Source organism: Spinacia oleracea, chromosome 1 (assembly GCF_020520425.1).
Source record: "Spinacia oleracea cultivar Varoflay chromosome 1, BTI_SOV_V1, whole genome shotgun sequence".
Taxonomy (NCBI): domain Eukaryota; kingdom Viridiplantae; phylum Streptophyta; class Magnoliopsida; order Caryophyllales; family Amaranthaceae; genus Spinacia; species Spinacia oleracea.
The window spans coordinates 109,640,263-109,662,720 of record NC_079487.1 but is presented as its reverse complement, the minus strand read 5'-3'; the positions used below and the strand labels follow the sequence as shown (position 1 = coordinate 109,662,720).

At 34.3% G+C, this 22,458-nt stretch overlaps 2 protein-coding genes and 1 non-coding gene across 6 annotated transcripts; 2 read left to right on the top strand and 1 right to left on the bottom strand.

Moving 5' to 3' along the window:
- The first annotated feature begins 2,681 nt into the window (after positions 1-2,681).
- On the top strand, positions 2,682-2,753 carry TRNAG-UCC (transfer RNA glycine (anticodon UCC)). The gene has a single exon. It is a non-coding gene; the product is annotated as a tRNA-Gly (tRNA).
- Positions 2,754-5,820: 3,067 nt separating this feature from the next.
- On the top strand, positions 5,821-12,339 carry LOC110781868 (probable apyrase 7). The gene is made up of 4 exons (XM_021985919.2): positions 5,821-6,332; positions 8,059-10,178; positions 10,676-10,993; positions 11,684-12,339. The coding sequence occupies exons 2-3, from the start codon at positions 8,183-8,185 to the stop codon at positions 10,975-10,977; spliced, it is 2,298 nt and encodes a 765-aa protein (XP_021841611.1). The 5' UTR covers positions 5,821-6,332; positions 8,059-8,182; the 3' UTR covers positions 10,978-10,993; positions 11,684-12,339.
- LOC110781869 (uncharacterized) lies at positions 12,201-21,530 on the bottom strand. Of its 4 annotated transcripts, none has more exons than XM_021985921.2 (12): positions 21,330-21,530; positions 21,146-21,233; positions 17,383-17,676; positions 17,010-17,168; positions 16,017-16,157; positions 15,864-15,920; positions 15,193-15,331; positions 14,212-14,316; positions 13,905-14,092; positions 13,305-13,346; positions 13,144-13,216; positions 12,201-12,286 (listed from the first exon to the last, which is right to left on the bottom strand). In XM_021985921.2, exons 1-12 carry the CDS (start codon positions 21,491-21,493, stop codon positions 12,216-12,218), a joined length of 1,521 nt encoding a protein of 506 aa, XP_021841613.1. In that variant the 5' UTR covers positions 21,494-21,530; the 3' UTR covers positions 12,201-12,215. The 4 variants fall into 4 exon arrangements, with proteins under 4 accessions (XP_021841613.1, XP_021841614.1, XP_021841612.1 ...); XM_021985922.2 differs by lacking the exon at positions 12,201-12,286 and adding an exon at positions 12,656-12,983 and having other exon boundaries at positions 21,330-21,529; XM_021985920.2 differs by lacking the exon at positions 12,201-12,286 and having other exon boundaries at positions 12,656-13,216; positions 21,330-21,529.
- Positions 21,531-22,458: the final 928 nt, after the last annotated feature.

Here is a 22,458-nt window from a genome sequence, read left to right as displayed (position 1 = left end):
AAATAACATAAGACAAGTAATATCAAACAGGGAAATGTTTCTAATAATTAATACTAAACAATTTGGAACAACTTGTCTCTTAAATTCGATAACGCATCAGGCATACCTTTAATATTCAACTAGTTTTTGGGCCCGTTCGTCTATATATGTTGGTCGAGTAATGGAATTTAGAAGTTATGTTGTTCTTAAGTAGGTGTTAGAAGGTGTTTAAACCAAATGACAATAATTAAAACTTTAACATATGAAGTCTTGTCTTTTTAATCATTACATTTTTCTGCTTATGTTCATCTTCCCTGAAAAAATAGATCCACTTTAAATCACTTATTACCACCAATAACATATCATTTGTACAAAGACCAAAAAAATTTGCAACTGCTACAGTTTACGACTATACTCATGTTATCCAATTAAGGGAAATACTTAACAAAGTCTAACTATTGAACTATACTGACAAAACTTTTCTTATAGGAGAACTAAAACTAATTGTAAGTTCCCCTAACAACAAAAATATACAAATAAAACTCACCTAAAAGTCTCAAAATGTCGATGACGATTTACCCACCTTTTAATCATTTGCGTGGAAACCATACATTATAAGATTATCCTTCTCTGCAAAATGAATTGCAACTAATTAAGCAAGAAAAATAAAAACAACATACTTCCAATGTGCTTAAGAAAAATCAAGAACAACATGCTTAGAGAGAGATAGGGCGGGGGGGGGGGGGGGGGGGGGGGAGGAGGTGGTATTACAGCTTGAATTGCATGCATGAAAATAAACAATAGAAATGTTGAATCAAAACACCCTATAATCTCCTACCGTTTCAAAACGGATTAGTCAAAAAGTCTATTAGTGAGGTTAAATTTTGAATTAATGCTACAAGAGAAGGGGAGAAGATTTGGGGATTGAATTAAATTGGCATTGAAAATAATTAAGCTTGGAGAGTTAAAAGGAAGGTGAAGAATGGGGAAAATGAAGTAGGGGACGGTAGTTTAGGCATAATCAAGTTGAGTATCGATCCTAATTTTTGGTAATCCCTCCATCCCGTTTTTGTAGTCCTGATTCTATTTTAAGCGCCCCAAAATTATAATCATGTTTCTATTTCTGGCCATTAAGTTTTCCATTTTCCCATGTACTATATTAATTAAAAATACATCGAAAACCCAACACAACTTCTTCATGTACTATATTCCTTTATCCATGTAGTATATTTCACTTTCTCATACAAATCAATTATCAATGTACTATATTCTAAATTTCCGTGTACTATATTACAATTTTCTTAAAACCCGTGTTTTTAGTCAAATAATACTATAAATATGGGATGGATGCAGTACAATTCTAGTAAATTAAAGAGACGGAGATTAGTAGTATACTACGTAATAACTAATGACAATAAAGTAGAATAATGAATGACCATTATTTTTTTATAACAAAAAGTAAATAGAAATATTAATAAGATCGAAATACGTGTCATCAAAATAGTATTGCCTATGTGTCATTGAAATGGTGATAGTTATGCTTTTTAAATACTAGGTATTGAGGTATTGATTTAAACAATAAGAGAACGGTCATTTGAAACGTATGAAATAAATATTAATTATTTATTTTAAAAAAATTCGTACCCGTATATATAATATATATATATATATATATATATATATATATATATATATATATATATATATATATATATATATATTTATATATAAAATTAATACAATTTATTATTTGAACTAGTTAAATTAATTGATAAGTGTATGCATGTTTTAGCATATACTTCCTATTATAGTCATAACTTAAATAAAAAATTACGCATTAGTTAATAAGCTTATAAAAAGCTTAACTGTTAATTAAATTATTAATAGTCTTGTTATTATTATTTAGTTTATTATGTACATCGTTATTAGAGAATGAGCACACACTACGAAGTATAAAATTAAAATTAGATAGTGGAATGAATTAATGACTCAAGTTTTAGTTGTAAAATAAATAAATTGCGCCTTAGTGTAGAGTTTTTTTAGTCTAATTTGGTACCCCCATTCTCAAATTCATAGATCCGCCATTGCGTTCTACAGTGCTAGATCTATTAAACTATTTAATTCAATTTATCATGTGAAGTATTCGTCAGATCTATATTTTTCTCGTAGATATTGTATGACTCTTTATTAATGAAATAATTTTCCCAAAAAAACAAACTAAAAGTCTAACATAAATTCTCAGTAGACTTCTTTTTAATAGAAAAAAAAATGGTTAGAAAAGTGACTACACAAAAAATACTGATAAAAAAACTATACAAACACCATCCCCTCAAACCCAACCGAAAAAATCTTTCTATAACTCTTTAAAAGGTTTTGCTATTACGGGCTGCAAGTTTTTGGTGTCTTACCCGTAGCTTTTGTAAAGTTTGGACTGTGCTTTCATATTTAATATAATATAATATCTTCTTCTTTGCGTAAAAAAAATAAAACTCTTTAAAAGGAGAAAGACAAACTATACCTTAATATAATAAGCTATCGCCTATTGGATTAACTCAACGAGACGAAAAATCCAAGACACTTTTCGTATACTATATGACCTACGGAGTACTAATCTACTACGAAGTACTTCGTATTTAAGGTGCTTTCCAAAGTTGGTGGAGGCTGAGTTTATATAAATATAAGAAGTTAAATTAATCAACTAAGCGTCTGTAGTCCAACGGTTAGGATAATTGCCTTCCAAGCAATAGACCCGGGTTCGACTCCCGGCAGACGCAGTTATTTTTACATTTTCGAATTCCCTATTTTTTTTCCCTATAATATATGAAAAAACCCGTTTTTTAATTTTATTTCTTACAAATAAGACCGAGTAGATTTTCACCATAACCGTTATAATTGGAGCAGAAAATAATAAGGTACAACCAAATATCATTTTGACGTCTATTTATTCACCTGATACATGCACATATGCAAAGAAATAATTTTGGTTGTACCACGATACAATAGGTAAACATACATGTAAATAAATAGTCTTGATTGAATCGAAATCCTCTATTCCACAATTTGTAACGATTGTGTGTCATCCACTTAATTTTATTTTCATATCTGAAATTATATTAATACCAACCAATGAAAAAATGATACACAAGTAATCCATGAATTATGACATAGAAGATTCAAACTCGCGTTCGTTATACCATGCACAACATACTCCGTACAAATCATTGTATCTAAAAATTGCCGACATGCATGTACAAGTGACCAATAAACTTTAAATCAATTAAATCAATATTTTTGTTTCTTCACATCAAATCCTATATTATCAAAGTGTTTAGCTTATCCTAATTTGATAATCTTAGTTATCAACAATTTCGTGTCACTAGCTAGGCTCAAGAGGACAAGTCAACTTTTCTTTTCCAAATGGGACCATTTTGGCAAAATTAGCCCCAATTCAAACAAAGCATTTATTAAATGCTACTTGAATATTACTTGTATTATGAATAGTACTTAAAATTGATGGGATGATTAAGACATTTTAGCTTCCATTTCCAATTTGGTGTTTCTAAGAAACAAAATAGACTTTTTTACTCGTTCGGAACACACTATGAAAGACTTGATTAAATACATTACCTAACAAGTCAATTCCATACTCATTTAATAAATGTCAATTTGATCATCTTATATTATGGAATAATACTCATCATAGATTATTAGATGACATGTGTCATCCCCATCTTTCATCCATTAATTTGTTCTTTTTTTTCCAATTTTTCTTTAGTTATTTGTTATACGAAATATTTTACAACTTCAACACCTCTTCAACTTCATCTTTCTCATTCAATATCAATTCACCATTGAATTCATTTTTTTTTCAACTTTTAAATTTCATATATTCCCACTAAAATCACAAACTTTCAACAAAATTAGCACTTTAAAAAGCGTTTAACAACCACTATATAATTGTCTGTTCATTGAACGGGCTCATAAGTTAGTTATGTTAAAATAGTCAATTTTTAGTCGATCTGCTCAAAATAAGCAAACTTTCCGAATTAATTCAGAACAATACTCCATTACATTTTAACCCATCCGCTTTAAATGTTGTGATAGGATGATAACCCATTATATTAAGTACCGTAATCAAATGACCTCGGTAAAAAATCATTCGCTTATGACAAGAGATATTTCTAGGCAAAGAATTACTTCCTCCGTTCCTAAATAAGTGTCCACTTTGGACATTTACGCGGGATTTAATAAAACTGAATTGTGTGTAAGAGGTAATGATTGAGAATGTTTTTTTTTTGGGAAAGAAAAAAGTAGATAATTGTTTATTAATAAAGTACTCCCTCCGCCTCTTTTTGTTTTTTACGTTTGGTATTTTGCACGCGTTTTAACGATTAATTAATGTGCATTGAGATTCTTCTAAGTTTTTCATGTAAACGAGGAAAATAACGTTTATTTATAATGTTTTCACTCTTATCAAAATTCTGATATGGGGAAAATGAGAAAAAGTAAATGTCTTTATGGAAAAGTGTGAGGGATTAAATGACTCAATTGATTTAATTGGTTAATATAATAATTGGGTACAAATTTTGATAGAATATTAAATCATTTATGTGATAATATAAAAGGAAATGTAAAGAACATTTTGAAACACCAAAAAATGACAAAAGGTCTTGTGTGCACAAGTTGTACAATAAATTTATTGTGCACCAATATAACTTTAATTCAGTTTTCTCTAACTTTTACTCAGTTTTCTCTAACTTTTATACTATTACAATAAAAGTTAATAGATAAACATTTTAAAGTGTTAAATGATTAATTTTATACATTATTAGTGATTTTGAATAAATATTTTTTATTAAAACGAAAATTTTTATTACTAAAAAGTAGATAACTTTTACATATATAATGGTGACTTTTAAACATTTTACGTCAACTTTAATTTCGGTGTACAATATTTATCGTACACCTCATGTAAATAAGAATTTTTGAAAAAAGGAAACGTAAAAAACAAAAAGAGACGGAGGGAGTATATAAAAAAGTGGATGTGGTGATTGAAAAATGGTAAAAGTGTAGAATGTGTAAGAAAAAGTAATAATGATTTATAGAAAAGTGGGAAAAGTGCGTGGAAAAGTGGGAAAAATGTATAGAAAAGTGGGAAAGGTGTATGTCCAAAAATAAAAAGTGGACACTTATAAAGAAACGCTATTTATGAGAACTGGACACTTATTTAGAAACGGAGGGAGTACTTATAACTGGGTGTTGACCTTGCCGGCCATGCATATCTTCACATTGTGCATAGTGATATAATTCTTGGGTTATGACTGTTTCTTAGTATATATTTGGGTACAATACCACATTGAAATGACATTAGCCAAACATTGTAATTGACTTAGTACACCCCAATCCTTGATGGAACAATTGAAACTTACGTTCTACTCTAATACACTAATATAGATGTTGATATAAGTAATATATTTTCCCTTAAAATAAAATAAAATAAAATAAAATAAGATAAAAGTACTCACATATAAAATCGAATTTGATTAATAATGTCAATTATCCTACTTAATAAAATATCATACGGGGTATTTGATAGAGTTATGTTATAAATTAGTCATATGATATACGGAGTATGTGATAGATACTTCTATGAAAATAAGAAAACTTAGTGTAAGATATCTGGGTTGTGTATAAATTGAAATATTTATCCTAGTAGAACATTAAAAATTTAATTTTTCGTAATATAACAGATTCCAACCAAATCACCACCATTTATAACTCCCTAATCACTCAAGATTACACCTATAAACTTGATAATTATGAACGTAATAATCATAAATCTCCCATTTCCAAAATCAATTTGGAAATTCTAGATTTGGCTCATAAAATTTATAATTTCTTTCCTCCAATTTATTTCTGTGATTTTGACTTTAAATCTCACACGTTCATATACTACCACACCTCTTCCTCTTTCTCCTGCCTTTTTCCGCACAAAAATTCCCACACAGAAAATACCCAAAAATAAAATTAAAAATACAAAAAAAAATTCTGGGGGTTGCTTCCGTTGGATCTTCCTGAAACTCGGAGATCAGATCACACCAGCAGAAAAGAGGAGAGAGAAACCCAGAAAGAAAGAAGAGAAATTTCACTGTTAATTGTTCTGCCCCCATTACATTACATTACATGACTCTTCACTATTTCTTCCTTACCCAACTGTTTTCCTCTCTCCATTTTTCACGCTTTTAGCATTGTAAAACCCAAATTCCCGATTTCAAGGAAAAGGGTAGAGTGAAGCAGAGATTACTACTCTTTGATCTGCCCACAGTTTGAGGAAAATCCGCGTTTTTTTGGAGGTTAGTGTTTGATTTACATTGTAATAAGATTTCATAGATTTGGGTTTCTCTCGTTTCAGTTGTTTTGATGTATGTATGTATTTGTAGTTTGATTTTTGTGGAGGTTTTTTTGTAGTGGAATTGGGTGATTTTGTGATGTTGGTATTTCTTGGGTTGCTGATAATCTAATTGTTCTGTATTTTGTGGAATGTATTGGTAATCAAATTTGAGATGCCAACTTCTGCTTAGTTGAGGGAGAAAGATTTGATTTGTATTTGAAACAGGCATTTTGATATCGAAATCCTGGGATCGAATTCCGTTTACATCACTGCCTTTTGTGACTCCCGTCGTGAAGGGTTAACAGATTTTGGTTTATTGGAGAATTTGGGAACTGGGAGTTAACCCTGGATTACTTCTCCCTCAAAAATTAACTTGTTGAGATAGAATTATAATGCTATCAAGGATGGTACATTTGCACCTTCCTATGTGTCTACAAAGGTGCAGTTAGCTTACATTTTCAGGAAAGCTTTGGGTGGAGCTCAATTTGAGTTTTTACCGAGCAAGATGGGTATTCGAGAACTTCGTGCTCCAACTTGAGGGGATGTTGAGATAGACTTGTGGAAGCATTAGAAATCTAGTCCAACTTGTATTAGGCTTAGTAGTATGCTTAGTATAATAGGACTATAGGACTCTAATGTATATAAATATTAATATTGATGGCTTAATGAATGAAGAAGAGAAGAACACTTGTGATTATTTTTGGCATATCTCCTGAGTATCTAGGAAACAGTATAGCTACTGATCTCTACAGGTTAATTAGGGATAAGAATGCATAGGTCTTCTACTCCTCGAATCCGCCAGTAATTATATGAATGCCCGGCTGTTGTTGGGAATTAATTGTTGGAGTTGGGTGTGTTAGCTACTTTAGCTTGGTATCGTTCTCTACATATTGTGGTATTGATCTTAGTGTATACATCAAGAAATATCAAGGTGGTTAGTAGGGGTTTATTTGGACCTGAAAAGAGTGACTTACATGTTCTATATCGCTGACATGTGAACTTGATTTGATTCGTGTTAGAATTCAACTATTTATAATCTGTATGAATGTGTCATTTATTCATAGTTTTTAGACTGTCATAAGGGGTTCTGTAATGCCGTGAGTTCTAACCGATCAATTAGCCAATTACCCAACCTACATTTGGGGGTTCTGGCCCGTCACCGTGGGGGTCTATCGTGGTTAGTAATGGCAGGGTGTATATGTTACCTGCACCAACATGCTATATATGCTCCTTCCAGAATACTAATTGGTTTTTTTCCGTTTTCCTCTCCCTGTAAGCAGTAAGATCTTCAATAATAATGAAATTTTTATGCTTGTGTATGACTCTTTGGGCATAGCCAAGTTGGTGAGGCACGTTGAGTCGTTGAACATATTTATCTCTATATCATTTACCTATATTCTCTTTATAAATGTTAATAAAGGATAACATGAATCTTTCTCTTCCCTATCTCAGATGTATTGTTTCTAAGAATTAGTATTTTCTTAGGCATTTCCTCATGTTTCCAATGTTTTGTTGCAAGATGCCTGAACATAATAGGAATTTCCCTTAAAGTACAGATTTAGAAATATTAGAATGACTGGTGTTTGATTGATTAGTCTTCGTTTCCTTCAAGCTAGACAACACATAGTTATCTGTTGGAAGCTTGAAGTTATATTTCTGACACGATTTTGATATCATCTTGTTTGCAGGATTCCTGAATTGGTAGTATCTGATCTGGATAAGTGTACCTGAACATACTGTTTTCTGGCAGTAGCACTTGATACAAATGTGTTGCCAGGAGACAGATGAATATTCCTAAATTCTAAGAAAACCATGGTTTTTAGCAAAATCTCAGAAATCATATCATCTGCAACAAATCGTCCATCCATGCGGCACTCTTCCTCCATACCATACATCCAAGCTGGATTATCACCTCCAAAAGGTTCTGCCAATGGATTTAGCTTTAGCAGCACTGGGCAGATGAACAACATGAGGCTGTCTTCATCATTACAAGATTTTTCTCAATATCGTCGAGTAGATCCCGAAGGTGGCGAACAAAATGGTGGGATTGATGTCATCAATGCGAAGCCTCCTCATCCATTTCGTAAAGATGTTTCCAGCCCTAGTTTCTCGAAGGATAAAGTGCCTCAAGTCATTCCATTTACACGTAAGAAATGGACTAGAATATTGATGAGCCTCCTTTGCCTTCTTTTCTTTGGTTTCCTTTTGTTTATACTTGGTCAATTTCTTTATTCTTTGTGGTCTGGTGGACCTTCCAAGTTCTATGTTGTGCTTGATTGTGGGAGCACTGGGACTCGGGTATACATATATGAAGCGTCTGTTGCTCACAAGAAAAATGGTAATCTTCCCATTGTTTTGACATCATATTCTGGGGGACTTAGAAAGCCAAAGGGACAGAGTGGACGAGCTTATAACCGTATGGAGACTGAGCCGGGGCTTGATAAATTGGTACGTAACTCAAGTGGTTTGAAGACTGCAATAAAGCCACTTCTACGGTGGGCAGAGAAGCAGATCCCAAAGAATTCGCATAAGACTACTCCCCTTTTCCTTTATGCTACTGCTGGTGTCCGTAGGCTGCCAACACCCGACTCTGATTGGCTTCTTAATCATGCCTGGTCTATACTGAAAAATTCCCCTTTTGTGTCTCAAAGGGAATGGATTAAAATTATCAGTGGCATGGAGGAAGCTTATTATGGCTGGATAGCTCTGAATTATGAAACAGGTGTCCTAGGGGCCATTCCAAAGAAGCCTACTTTTGGTGCCCTTGACTTAGGTGGTTCATCACTGCAAGTAACATTTGAAGGCAAGGAACCTGTTCAGAACAAAACTAACTTAAACCTGAGCATTGGACCAGTGAATCATCATCTCAGTGCCTATTCTCTGTCAGGGTATGGATTGAATGATGCCTTTGACAAATCTGTTGTTCATCTTCTTAAAGGGATGCCAAAAGTGAGTATGGAAGATTTAGTTCATGGAAATGTTGAAATTAAGCATCCTTGCTTACAATCTGGATATAAAAGTGAATACTTCTGCTCCCAATGTGCTTCCCTAAACCCTGAGGCTGGGAGTCCTCGTTATAGAGAGAAAGACCTTGGCAAAGGAGGCAAACCTGGAGTGCCTGTTTGGCTCATTGGCTCTCCAAATTGGGCAGAGTGCAGTGCAGTTGCAAAGGTCGCTGTCAATTTGTCAGAATGGTCTGATTTTAGCCCCGGAATTGATTGTGAAGTGCAACCATGTGCTCTGTCTGAAGACCTTCCACATCCCCGTGGTCAGTTTTTTGCAATGTCTGGTTTCTTTGTTGTCTACCGTTTTTTTAACTTGAGTTCAGAAGCAACCCTTGATGATGTATTAGAGAAGGGGCACCAGTATTGTGGTAAAACTTGGGACGTTGCATATAAAAGTGTTCCTCCGCAACCCTTCATTGAACAGTACTGCTTTAGGGCACCCTACATAGTTTCATTGTTGAGGGAAGGCTTGCACATAACTGATGGCCAGATCATGATTGCTTCTGGTGGTACCACATGGACACAAGGAGTTGCCCTAGTTGAAGCTGGGAAGGCATTTGCAACGAGAACAGAGATTCACACACTTCAGCTGTTTGAAATGAAGATAGATCCTGTCATAATTTTTGTTATTCTGTTGATATCATCAATTTTGTTGGTTTGCGCATTGTCGTGTGCTGGAAATTGGCTGCCTAGATTTTTCCGCAGAGCACATCTTCCTATCTTCCGGCATAATAGTGCACCAGCAACAGTGCTCAATATTACATCACCTTTCCGGTTCCAGCGTTGGAGCCCTATAAGTTCAGGTAAGGTCTCAAAGCTTCCTTTTCTTTTCATGTTGTGAAAGAACAACTATCAGCTAGTCCGGTTGCAAGTCTTGTGACCAATATGATGGATTGGAATATTGAAGATGTCATTTGAGTCTATGATAGATACTGCAGTTATATTTATTTATCTTTTGTACTATCATACCACCTCCAATTAAGAGAAATACTTGATTGTATATATCTGAAATGTTGATTCACATTTTAGCACAGTTGTCAAGATAACCTCCTTTTTGCTGTGGGCTAGCTATTACCATAGAGATAACAGATAGTTGCTTGTGGCACTAAGCTGATTTTTTCACCAAAAAATGCTATTATATGCTGAATGAATATACAATAAAGTGGCAGACAAAGCATTGGGTTTGCTTACTTGCATGCATCTTTTGGTTAGGACTTAGTATGAGTAGCTTTCAATGTTGTGCTCTGTCGAGTAAACTTTTGTCTTACCAAATGATGAGAAGAAATCTGGTGTTTTTCAGGGGATGCAAGAGTGAAAATGCCACTGAGTCCAACAGCTGTTGGTGATCAAGAAAGATCGCTTGGCATTGGACAATGGTTTGGTGGAAGCAACATTCAGCTCAGTGATTCTTCTCTATATTCAGCAGTCAGTGGAGTTTCACACAGTCCTTCATCAGGTAGTTTAGGACAAATGCAATTTGACAACAATGGCATGGGTGCCATGTGGAGTCCTCATAGAAGTCAAATGCGTCTCCAAAGTAGAAGGTCAGCATCCCGAGAGGATCTAATGTCTTCTGTTGCCGATGGGGTGGTGAAGGTTTAGATCTCCAGAAATCCTGGTATGCTCTCTATTTTTTTGATAAACCTAATCTTCTATACGTTACTAGAGTTTGATTTCCTGTTTCCCCCATCCTAATATATAATATCATTCTTTCTTGAAGGTTTTTAGTAAACATTATACTGTAATTTATTGACAAAGCCAATCTAGACAAATTAGCTGATAGTACATCTCACCTGTTTTTCTTCTTCTTCTTGTGTAATGTTTCCCTTAAAAGTATCTTCTTAATACATCTTATTCTTATTCATATATCCAATAACTCGATGATATAATTTTGTTTCTTACCAAGATTAATAGAAAGAGAGTTGATTAATTCACAACATATGGTGGGATGAGGATTATATAGTTTATTCTTTGCCATAAAAATCTCAATCTTGTTCAACAATACTCCGCACTTTTATTTGCTGAGTTCAAGAAAACCCTTCTTGTTAGTTGTGTCTTGAGATGTTAAATCAGTTTCTAGAAACTAGAAACTATACAGTATGGTGACAGTCTCCACTCATGTGATCGAGTTCTGCAGCTTATAATTGTCCTGTTTCATTTTTCAAAATGTTCTGCTTATTAAGTTTTTGGCTCCTTTCATTAAATGGAGCACAGATATGAAAATACATACTAAGTATTACATTTTAATTCATCAATCTTACTGTATAAACTGCCAAACAAAATTGACTCATTATTTACATGTCTACAGAAATATATCTGCCGAACTATTCATGACCGGAGCACTGGATAATATTGTCATTAAGTTCATCCAAAGAGGAGAATTCTCGATACTAGAGACTTTAGAGAGGCACGTGCCCAAGCTACTTGGACTCTAAACTGAGTATTTGGAGAGAGCATCAAGTACCACTCCTTTGAAACTGGCAACAAAGCCCCTTACCTGTAAATTATTACACATTTTACCAGAGGCAGCAGCAGCAGCAGCGCTTACGGAGGAAGCTGAAAATGATCTCTAGATTTTGTTGCTCTAACACCATCCATTTCCCCTGAATGTGCTGTAACGGTTATTTTACTGTAATCATCTAGGTGACCCTGCTGGTCACCAATTGAATTTTGTCGATGTTGAAAATACTGATTTCCCAGATGATTCTTTCTGGTGATCTGATGGGAGTAAATATAGAACAAATATACTTGCTATTCAACATGTCTCTGACTATAGTGTTGTACACCGTCTGTTCTGCCCGGTTCAAGAAGCAATATTAGAGCTGGAATTTTCACATTTTTTAACCAGCCATTGAAGGGAGAAACAGCAGGAATCGACCTGTGTAGTTTTGCTGGAGTTTCGAGTTTTCAGCTGCGTATTATGTGCAAACATATTAAAATTAGAATAAACTCATTTAAGATCTCTTTAACCTTGTCACTGATGTATTATTGCTTAGGCAGTAAATTAAATTCTTGCAAATAGTAATAGCAAATAAAGTGCTCAAACAATTTAAAGTCGATTGTTTCTAAACTTCTGAGCTTCAACCCATTTCTAAATGTTTTTTTTTTTTTTCAAGTGAGTCATCTTCCTGAAAACCTGGATGCACTGTGCATCCAAGGATATTTTTATCGCATTTGTGGTCCTTACGACGTTTTCTCTTCACATGTAACGAGAAAATGTGAGAGGGTACACGATGCACAGAGTGCATCTAATGTGCTTCAGTGTTTCCACTTCAATGCATTGGACACAGCGAAAAACAATTATGTTTGCAGTAAACAAGTGAACATTCCATTCTTCGGTAAAGAGGATTTACTGAAACAGGAGGAGAAAAAAAAAGTACAAATACAGCTAGCATCAGTAAAGTCCATTCCATTACTTTTCACCGGGTCACCCTATTCGTGAGAGAAGAAGAATTGAACTCTAACATTAAGACCAACTTTACAGTCTTCTCCCTGTCAGTCCTGCATGATGAAGTTTCTGATCTAAGAGTTGCTTCCATATTCGTGGTTTGCAAAATCAGTACAGAACAATCAACCAAAAACGAACTTTGTTATACGAATCCATGCAGCTGAAAATCAAGTGATGGCTTGCTCAGACCAAGTATAGTATGAATCAAGCAGAATCCCTATCTATGTTTAGGATGGGGCCCACTTATAAATCGACCATGTCAGACTCCATTTCATCACTCTGCCAGGAGAATAGCCAACCAAACAGCGATGATAACTTACTCTGTGGCACGACATCCTTCACCGTGCAGATAGCCTGGTAATCGTCTTTCATATGAGGCTCAAGTATCCTTTCCTGAAAAACCAAGAAAGCGATTCCATAACTAAAGAGGTGAGGAGGTATCTAACAGATAATCGCATACATATTTCGTAGTAGTAATTACCTTGAAAACATCGAATGGACAAAAGTCAGAGTTGTTGCATCCCTGTTCAAACAGACCAACATTGTCAAATGTTAGGATGGACCCCCTTAAAATAAAACGAAGAATCAGAACATAAGCTGATAAGCATGACTGCAGTTTCTAGAACCAAGATGCAAATTTGTACTCCCTCCATTCTTAAGTTTGTTTAGTTGCTTACATGGCGGTTGTACACGATTCTTAAGGAGAATATAAAAGTAGCGAGAGAAAAAAAAGTGGGTAAGTGTGTGGCGAACAAAAAGTAGAGAGGACAAACATTAACAAATAAAAAGGGGGGAGTACAAAAAGAAGAGAACCTACACCTTTACCTTGCAGAAACCAATTGCTGCAACTGAGTTTCTACTGGTATGGTTGTACTTAAATTAGTTTATCGATGTTTTATAGAGCATGTATAACTTTGAGCCTCTTCTCAAAGAAGAATCACAATCATGAGGATCTTGCATTCCTCATCTCTCAAGAGACAGAAAGAGAGAAACAAGAGAATCATTCCATTCCCCCCATTCCTCACAAATGATCATACGAAACAAGTATTGGATAGTTTGGTTGCGGGCAACTGAAACTTACCGGTAAAGGTACTGGATGCTCATTATGCAGTACATGAACAAAATACTTGCTCTTTCTGGCTGGACAACTGTAAAGTACAAGCATGTTGTTCCCAGCAAATGGAGCCACGGCACTTCCCCTCCAAGTACGGCTTTGGGGAGGCTTTGGAGGGAGCTCCAATGGTTTTTCCTTACGTATGAGATTATAATCTGTAAAACATTCAAAGAACAACACCAACTAAGACACCACTAATATAAGGAAAAAACAGAAAAATATTACTAAAGAAAAAAGTCGGGAGTAGGGGAAGAACTTAAGATTCTATCCTCACCAGATCCCTGAAGAAATAGACCAAGCAGACATGAGAATGGAACTACAGTTTCTGCATGAGCAAATCGAAGCCTTGCCTTCTCATAACTCCCACTGGGTAGTGCTTCTGCGTTACAAGTTTGAACATACAGGTGACGTGAGCGTCCTATACTCTACACTTAGTTTTAGTAAAAAAATCTCCTTTTTAGTGACCTAAAATAAGACAGCAAGTATACGACATGCAGAATATGTGAACACACGTTATTACAAGCACGAGTCCAGATAAAATGGACTTGGAAATGTGAGCTCCACAAATTCACCATCCCACATAGGCCCAAGGGAACTCTTCCCGCCACCCAGATTAACACACAGGTTTCCTTAGAGGTTTATACTTCAAACTTAAGATCATCACTAGTTCCTAACTTCACAACCTCTCCGCAAAAGTCTGGCAAAACAAATCAAGCACTTTAAGATACGCTTAGAGAGAGAATATTTACCGCAGCAACGCAACAAAAACAGGCATAACAAAGTGAATTTAATCTTGAAAATGTACAGTTTCAGAGATAAGATCAATATTAAGGCTAAATATCCAACATCATAAACTCTTAAGAAATAGGCAATATTGCAGCATTCAGAACTTTGGGAGTAATACTAAGTGTAATGCATATTCATCACAGATTGGCCTAGACACTAGGAGAGACCATTCTAATAGTTCTAGTATTAGCATCTGCACAGGAATTGTATGAGATAATCAGAAAAAAGTACATGATAAACCAATATCACATTTTATTTTCTGTTTGGTGATAGTGGTTTTAGCAGTAAATGGTTTCAAGGACAATTTAAGTAGAGGACACAACACAAGTTATAAGTCACCAAATACCTAAAATGAGGGGAATATCCATCAACATGCAGCAAATCACTAATTCTTGTTGAAGGCAATGCAAACACAGAAGAGACATCAACCAAAAAAAAAAAAAAATACAAACCACAAAATTTTGTGTACCTTCGTTAGCCTTGATAGCAAGCTCCATGGACTCGACTACATCTTTAAGCAAAGGCAATCCCATGCGGTAGTTCACAGAATTTCCATATCCTTTCAAAACAAAGGCCTCCAGATCATCTGTCCATTCTAGCAGAGAAAGCTACAAATAAAAAACATTGTAGAAGTTATTAAAAGAAAAAGGAGTTCCAATGAAAGCCACATACTCCAACCTCTCACACCTCGAAGAGAGAGGGAGAGAGTTTTCTTAGTTCAAATTAACTAGCTGAAGAGAGAGAAGCAAGTAAGATGAGAGGTTGGGAATAAGGATTAGTGTAAACTGTTGATAATAAATTAATCCAAATACTCGCGCAAAGGCCTTAAATAAAGAATAAAAAGAAGGGAGTATAAAAGAGCTTTTCACATGCAGAAGGTAAATTGTCATTGACACAACACAGACTGAATTGCTAAACGAGGAAGAAGTGTAGCAACATTTGCATATACCTTCTTCCTTATGAAGTAAGCTTTAATCACTGCTAAAAAAATTACACGTACATTTAGGTGGGTCTAATCTTATTTGGTGCCCACCTATAGTTCTGGAACTCAATGCATCATTCTAAAGCAAAGAGCCGTAGAAAATTATAACTAATGGTGGAATGCAGGAGCAACAATGGGAGAACTACTAGTCCACGTACCTCAGTCGGATTAAAAAGACCACACGCCTGATTAGTTATGTCTAGTAATGATGCCTCCTGCCGTGGCAGAAGAAAGTAGTCAAATAAACAGAATAAACAACTAACTAGTTGTACTACTTGTTTGTTCAATCATAAGTTCCCAAGAACACAGACCTGCTTGCATAAAAACCAGAGAGAAGATATGTGTTGTCGGGTGAAATTCAGTCCATAGCGCCCCGACAAATCACGAGTAATTTCATCAAAGATAGGCTCCTTTAGCTTCTCAACTGCAGGCTCCTCGTTTTTCCTGTAGTTCTACAACCATACAGACCAAAAGAAAGTGGAACAAGGTAAAAAACCCACAACATTTTAAAGCATCACTAAGCTTAGTTTAGCTATCATGGGATTTCAAACTGTCTACAGCCAAAGTACCATACACATGAATGCTACAGAAACTCTATAGGAGCAACATATAGGAATAGTAAATATTCTTGTTACAACTAACTGAAAAAAAATCCAGTACAGACAAAACATACATGCAATATATTGAGAACATGGCGAGAAAAACCCAATTGAACAAATAAACTCTGTGATATCCATACAGGATAATTTACATAAGGCTAATTATTGTACAGATAATGAATCTGCAGTCACGAAAATCCCAAATCAAGCTTGCAAAATTCGACATATCATGGCATTTGCACATTTGTTTACAACAAAGATGCGAAGTACGAAACAAAAGTATAGATGGATAAAGCATACGTATAGATTATTCGCCTGAAAAACATCCAATAGAGACAAAACATGCATGCAATATATTGAGAATTGGCGAGAAAAACCCACTTTTAGGAAACAAACCAACTCTGAAATCCACAAAGCAAAAATTAAGGCAAATTATTGTACAGATAATGAATCAGCAGTCGCTAAAGTTCCAAATCAAGCTTGCAAAATTCAACATATAATGGCATTTGTACATTTATTTACAATGATGCAGTTTCATTTTAGAAGAATAGCATACGTATAAATTATTCGCCTGATAGTTTCCATGCTGAATCATTAGGTAATGTGGACAAGAAAAAGAATAATTGAAGTGACATGCTAAGACAAGAAAAGCAAGCGAATTTAAGGAGCACACTATAAGTCGTTTAATGAGTTTTTTTTGTAAACCTTATAACTTTGACAGGTATCGAAAAACCTCAGCAATAAGTCACTAGCACGACTTTCAGTACTAACAGCAAAAGCCCGGTGTTTTCCAGGCCCAAGGCTTCCTCTCCCACTGAACAGCCCCAATGCAAAAGCCACAGCACTAGCAGATGCCCGAGGAACCTGCACCATTTTGAAGAAAACAACATAACTAGTTATTTCAAGTCATTGTTAAGAAGAGGGGACACAAATCTGAAAGAAGACAGTGGAGCCTTTAATGTAGTAATCTCCAATCTGGATATCCTAAACAGTATCTGCCATCTAAGATTATACAGGACTACATGAGTTAAAGAAGCTGATGTAAGACTTGAGTGGGACCAACAGACCAAGTCCCTACCTGAGTTGCTTTGATTGTATGCACATCAGGGTGGTAATCCTCATTTAATAGATTTGGATATTTTCCTCGAATCCTAATTCCAAGATCGTAGAGTTCTTCTTCTCCCTTGACAATCAATTCTCCTCCCTTTACCCTTCCCTTCCACGGAGAGGTCCATTCAAACACCCAAGCAGGAATGTTATCCAAAGACAATTTGCGTTCTTTTGCATTTGCTACAAGTGCTTGCAGCGAAGTGGCTAGCCTGTCCATTTCCTTGATCCGTTTCTTAGTAGGGGCTCTTGTTCCATGCCTCGCCTGTGCATTTGATGTAGAGTATTTTTACAAGATTTATTTAATACATGCTGTAGATATATTAAAGCTAACAAACATATGGGGTTAACAAAAAGCTACTGAGAAGAAGTATCAATAAACAAATTTGACAAAACAAGAGAAATTGCAAGTTCAGCCAAACTGTACACTTTCAACCACATCTCAAAATGGCATAGCATACCCATAATTACCTTGGCCATGAATTGGACATCATACCAAGAGAATGAGAGATAGTTGTGATTCTAGCAAAGCTTCACATCTCAAAATGGCATAGCATACCCATAATTACCTTGGCCATGAATTGCACTCATCAACCACATTACACTACATTTTTTTGGAACACGATTGATAGACTTAAAACTTTTCATGAAAAAGATCTACTCCCTCCGTCCCTAAAAGATTGTCCATAGTCAAAATTCACTTTATTATGAATTGGGTGTAAAATGTGCATATTGGTTGGTAAAGTTAGCCCAAAAGGAGAGAGAAAGTGGGAAATTTTACCTTAAGGTATAGGGCAAACTTAAGGGGACATCCCGAAAAATAATAATACGGGACAATCTTTTAGGGACGGAGGGAGTATATAAATAGATAATAAACGTCAATTCTAAACCTAACAAAACTTCAACAACTGGTCACATGTCATATCAAAATGACTTTGTCCATAAATTAAAAAATTGGAACACAATCTTTCGGGAAATTACAATCTAGTTATGCGCTTACGCCGAGAAAAGCAACCATAGGCATCAAATAAATGAAAACATTAATCAATATCAAAAAGCAGCAAAAATCTCCGTCACTCAGCCCGAACTTCAAATGGAAACAGAATTGTTGAATGAGAAAACTATACCAGCACAAAAGTTCCTAAAAATCAAAACTTGCATACGAAAAAAATTTACATGGAAACCCCATAATAATAACCTTTAACTAAAATTGCACATACTCTGAATTAATTATGCAACAACACAATGATTTGTGCTCTATACCAAGCCACTAATATATTCAAGAATCCAACACTACAAGAAAGTCCGGTATATAATGAGTTATGCATGTGGATGTCAAGTAATATCACGGAGAGTGGTTTCAAGACCCGAGATCAAATATCGTCTACATCAATCAATCAATACCTAGTATTTAAAAAAGAAAACCAACTCCAATTTAAGGACACGTAAGCAAGGTTATTTTGAAGACACATGGCGGACACATAATCATCATGCATTTTACTTTGCCATGTGTCATAACCTTATTTCAATCCTTTTTACTAAGCCACGTGCATGTACAATCACCACATTGTTCAATGCTTCCACCTTTTCATCTTCCTTCAATATTGAATGCATAACTTCAATGTTACAGAAATATGAAAAGAAATAAACTTCAATGTTACAACTTTAATGATTCCACCTTTTCATCTTCCTCCAATATGAATTGAAACGGCAACATGTTTTAAAAAACAACCAATGAACCATTTAATACATAATTGAAAGTACATCAGGTTTTAATGGATTTTGCAGTTAAGTGCTCGGTATTTATCAGACCACATCCAATCTTCCATTTTCTTTTCAATTACGTTCTCTATTCTATGATCTTCATCCTCTTTTAATTTTGTACTTTAAAACGATTTACATAGTTATATATTCATTTTGGTTTGCTTATAATTATCCCATCTACATCACATGTAAGCATAACTCCGTTCTGTAAAAATTTTGGTTGTTTTGGCCTCATATATTATCCAATAATTCGTGTATACTCAAGATGGTTAAGAATTACTCTAATTTTTTTCGGTTCTTGAACTCATTATAACCAAGGTATTTCCCTAATTCGTTCACTGTAACTTTTTTTTCATTTGGTCATTTAAATGGTTCAATCTTCAATCATTTGATTACTGCATCCATTTTGCTAAAATTCGGCCAAAATTGCCAAACATTCTTCAAAAAAATTCTTCTTACTGCGTTACATCCTTTAATTTGGTAATTTGTGTTCTATTTGTTGTGTAATTTTTACAAGGTAATAAGTTCAGCTTTAACAAAGTAATCATTTTTTTCCCCATTCAAGGATGGCATATATTTTTACTATTTTCCTTGATTATGTTATACTTTGTATTGTTTTATGTTTTTACCAAGTTAGAAATTTCTTATGAACACATTTTTGTGTAAATTTATGGGAATTAATAATAACTTCAATATTGTGGAAATTATATATGTAGTACGACTTATTTAAAACTTTAAAAGTTCTACTTTTCTTATGAGAATTTAGGTACACGGTAATTTAGCTTGCTGAAAATATTACACAGTATTCGCTCTTTAAAGTTTCTTGTGATAAAAACAAGCCAGTGGCATACATTGAATTCAAAGACCATAATTTAATAGTTAGAATAAACATATCCTTTTACTAAAGTTCTAAACATCTTTCATAATTCAGTCTATATTCGGAATATAATGACACATTTTTCAAAAAAATATTAACTACTATAGGGGAAAGAAAGTATTTACAAAAGGAAAAATAATCAACAAAGACAAATACAATTTTAAGCAAAAATTCCTATGGCATTACCTTTTACCAGGTTAAAAATCAATTGCCCTTACAAGTATCTCCGACCTCATCTTACAAGTATCTCCGACCTCACCTTCATCCAGGCAGGAGTACTCATACAAAGAACAAAGGTAATAATTATGTAGTCTGCAAGATTATATGGCTATATGCAATATGATCAAAAGCTCAAATCCCGTAAGGCCGTAACCAAATGTACCAAAAGCAGCAATGACTATGAGATCGAATGAGTCTTTGATAACTGAGTCTAAAAAATATTGTTATGGAATGACACACACTATTAATACCTACTTCTATAGTTCTATTGAATAAACAACACAAGTTGGTGGGTAACTCACCTTGTGACTTGGAGGTCACAGGTTAAGCCCCTTAATTGTTTTTTAGGGAACTTTTGTTATACATCATCCACAGGATTTGCTTATTATTAGGCGTTTGTTCGACTGATTTAGTGGGTAGCTAATAAAAAACTATGTTTTGTTTTTTTAACATTCTTGCACAAAGTATTGTCTAATAAATATTAGATACATTTTTTTTGGAACATTACATCCACTCATACAAAAGAAAATTTATAAAAATAATGGTTATGTTTTATTTTTGGGACTAAGGCTTTGTTTTTGTTGTTGTTGTTGTTGTTGTTGTTGTTGTTGTAATAGTTATGTTTTATGTTGTAAACTGCTTACCCAAAGTGAAGCTTCGTGCTTTGCACGGGCCAAAAGACTAGTTATTTTACCTATATGTCTCTCCGGCACACCATACACTAAAGAAGAAACATAGGTTCTGGCATAAAACTATGTAACCTCCGCTTCCTTTAAATTTCATAAGCATTAATTTCAATCACAATGTCATTCAAAGCAATAAAAAGATAGAAAAAAATCAGTACAATAAAATAAAAACCAAACTAGAAGATTACCACAAGATTTAGATGAACAGGTGTACAACCATCAGGTATATTCTCGGGTACAAATGAATTATCCACAATATCTTTCACAGCCCCATGTCTGCATTCCAATTTAACACCACATTATAAAACAAAATTAGGGTTAAAAATCTAACCAAAAAAAATCATGAACATAAAGAAAAATAGAAAATCAAACCTAGTAACAGTTGACAAATGCTGACGAACATCGAACGATTCATCGGAGTTTAATCGAGCGGAGGAAGAAGAAGGCACAAGTAGTAAGATGAGAAGGGAGAGAATCGCATGTTGCATAAAAATGGCGGAATTTTTTTCTTTCATCTTCTTCACTTTCACTTTCATTTTTTTGTTTCTGCGTTTTCTCTCTCCTCTTTTCGTGTTTTTAACTTTTTATAACGTGGGGGAAGAACGAGAAATGATGACGTGGAATACGATTACGGTGACAATCCCCTAGTTAGAGAACACGTGGCATGTTTAAAAAACAAGGTTATTTTAAATTTTGTTACGAGTAGTACACGGAGAATTTTCAAGCTTGTTACAGTGTTACGTATCTTTTTTATTTCCAGTTTTGTGATTTTTACAAACTAAAATTCGAAATATAAAAATGTATTACTCCAATTAAGAAATCTATACCTAGTCTATACCTAGAATTTAAAATAGGAAATTACATTTGATTAGATGACATGTGTCAACACATTTGATTAGATGATACATGTCATCCTTATTTCTCCATCAATTTGGTTTTTTATTTTTTCTTTGTTGTTTGATATATTTCGTATTATACAACGTAACTCCAATCGCCTCTTTCACTCCATCTTCCTCATACAACATCAATTCACCAATCTATTCATTAAACATTTTCCACTCCCTCTTCCCGATTAACAATCAATATTAATACACTATTTGATTTATGTATTATTTCAATTTTTAAAATTTACCTCTATTTAAATCATATATTCTCTCTAAAATCACAAGCCTAATAAAATTAAGGAAAAAATGATTCTAAAAATACAATCTTTAAGCGATCTTCTTAAAAATGGCTGACTTTATGTTTATCTAAGAATAACACAACCTTTTGGACTTATCTTCTTTTAAAAGGCTCCCTTCTATAATAACTTGCTAAAATAGGTAATATGCTACAATATTTTTTAATCTTCTTGTTAAATATATAAAGAAAAAATGTTTCATTTGTGAGGTTGGTTTTCATATTACCTATTGTAGCAAGTCATTTATGAGGGGAACCCTTTAAAAGAAGACAAGTTTAAAAGGTTGTGTTATTCTTAGTTAAATGGAAAGTCAACCCTTTT

Bases quoted from the DNA above. Each gene is read 5' to 3' on its own strand.
- LOC110781868 (XM_021985919.2), top strand. From the start codon at position 8,183: ATGGTTTTTAGCAAAATCTCAGAAATCATATCATCTGCAACAAATCGT. The intron at 10,179-10,675 runs GTAAGGTCTCAA...GGTGTTTTTCAG, and splicing joins TTGGAGCCCTATAAGTTCAG to GGGATGCAAGAGTGAAAATG.
- LOC110781869 (XM_021985920.2), bottom strand. From the start codon at position 21,493: ATGAAAGTGAAAGTGAAGAAGATGAAAGAAAAAAATTCCGCCATTTTT. The intron at 15,332-15,863 runs GTACGTGGACTA...TTTTATTTGTAG, and splicing joins GTCTTTTTAATCCGACTGAG to CTTTCTCTGCTAGAATGGAC. The intron at 13,217-13,304 runs GTAATTACTACT...TTGGTTTTTCAG, and splicing joins GTCCATTCGATGTTTTCAAG to GAAAGGATACTTGAGCCTCA.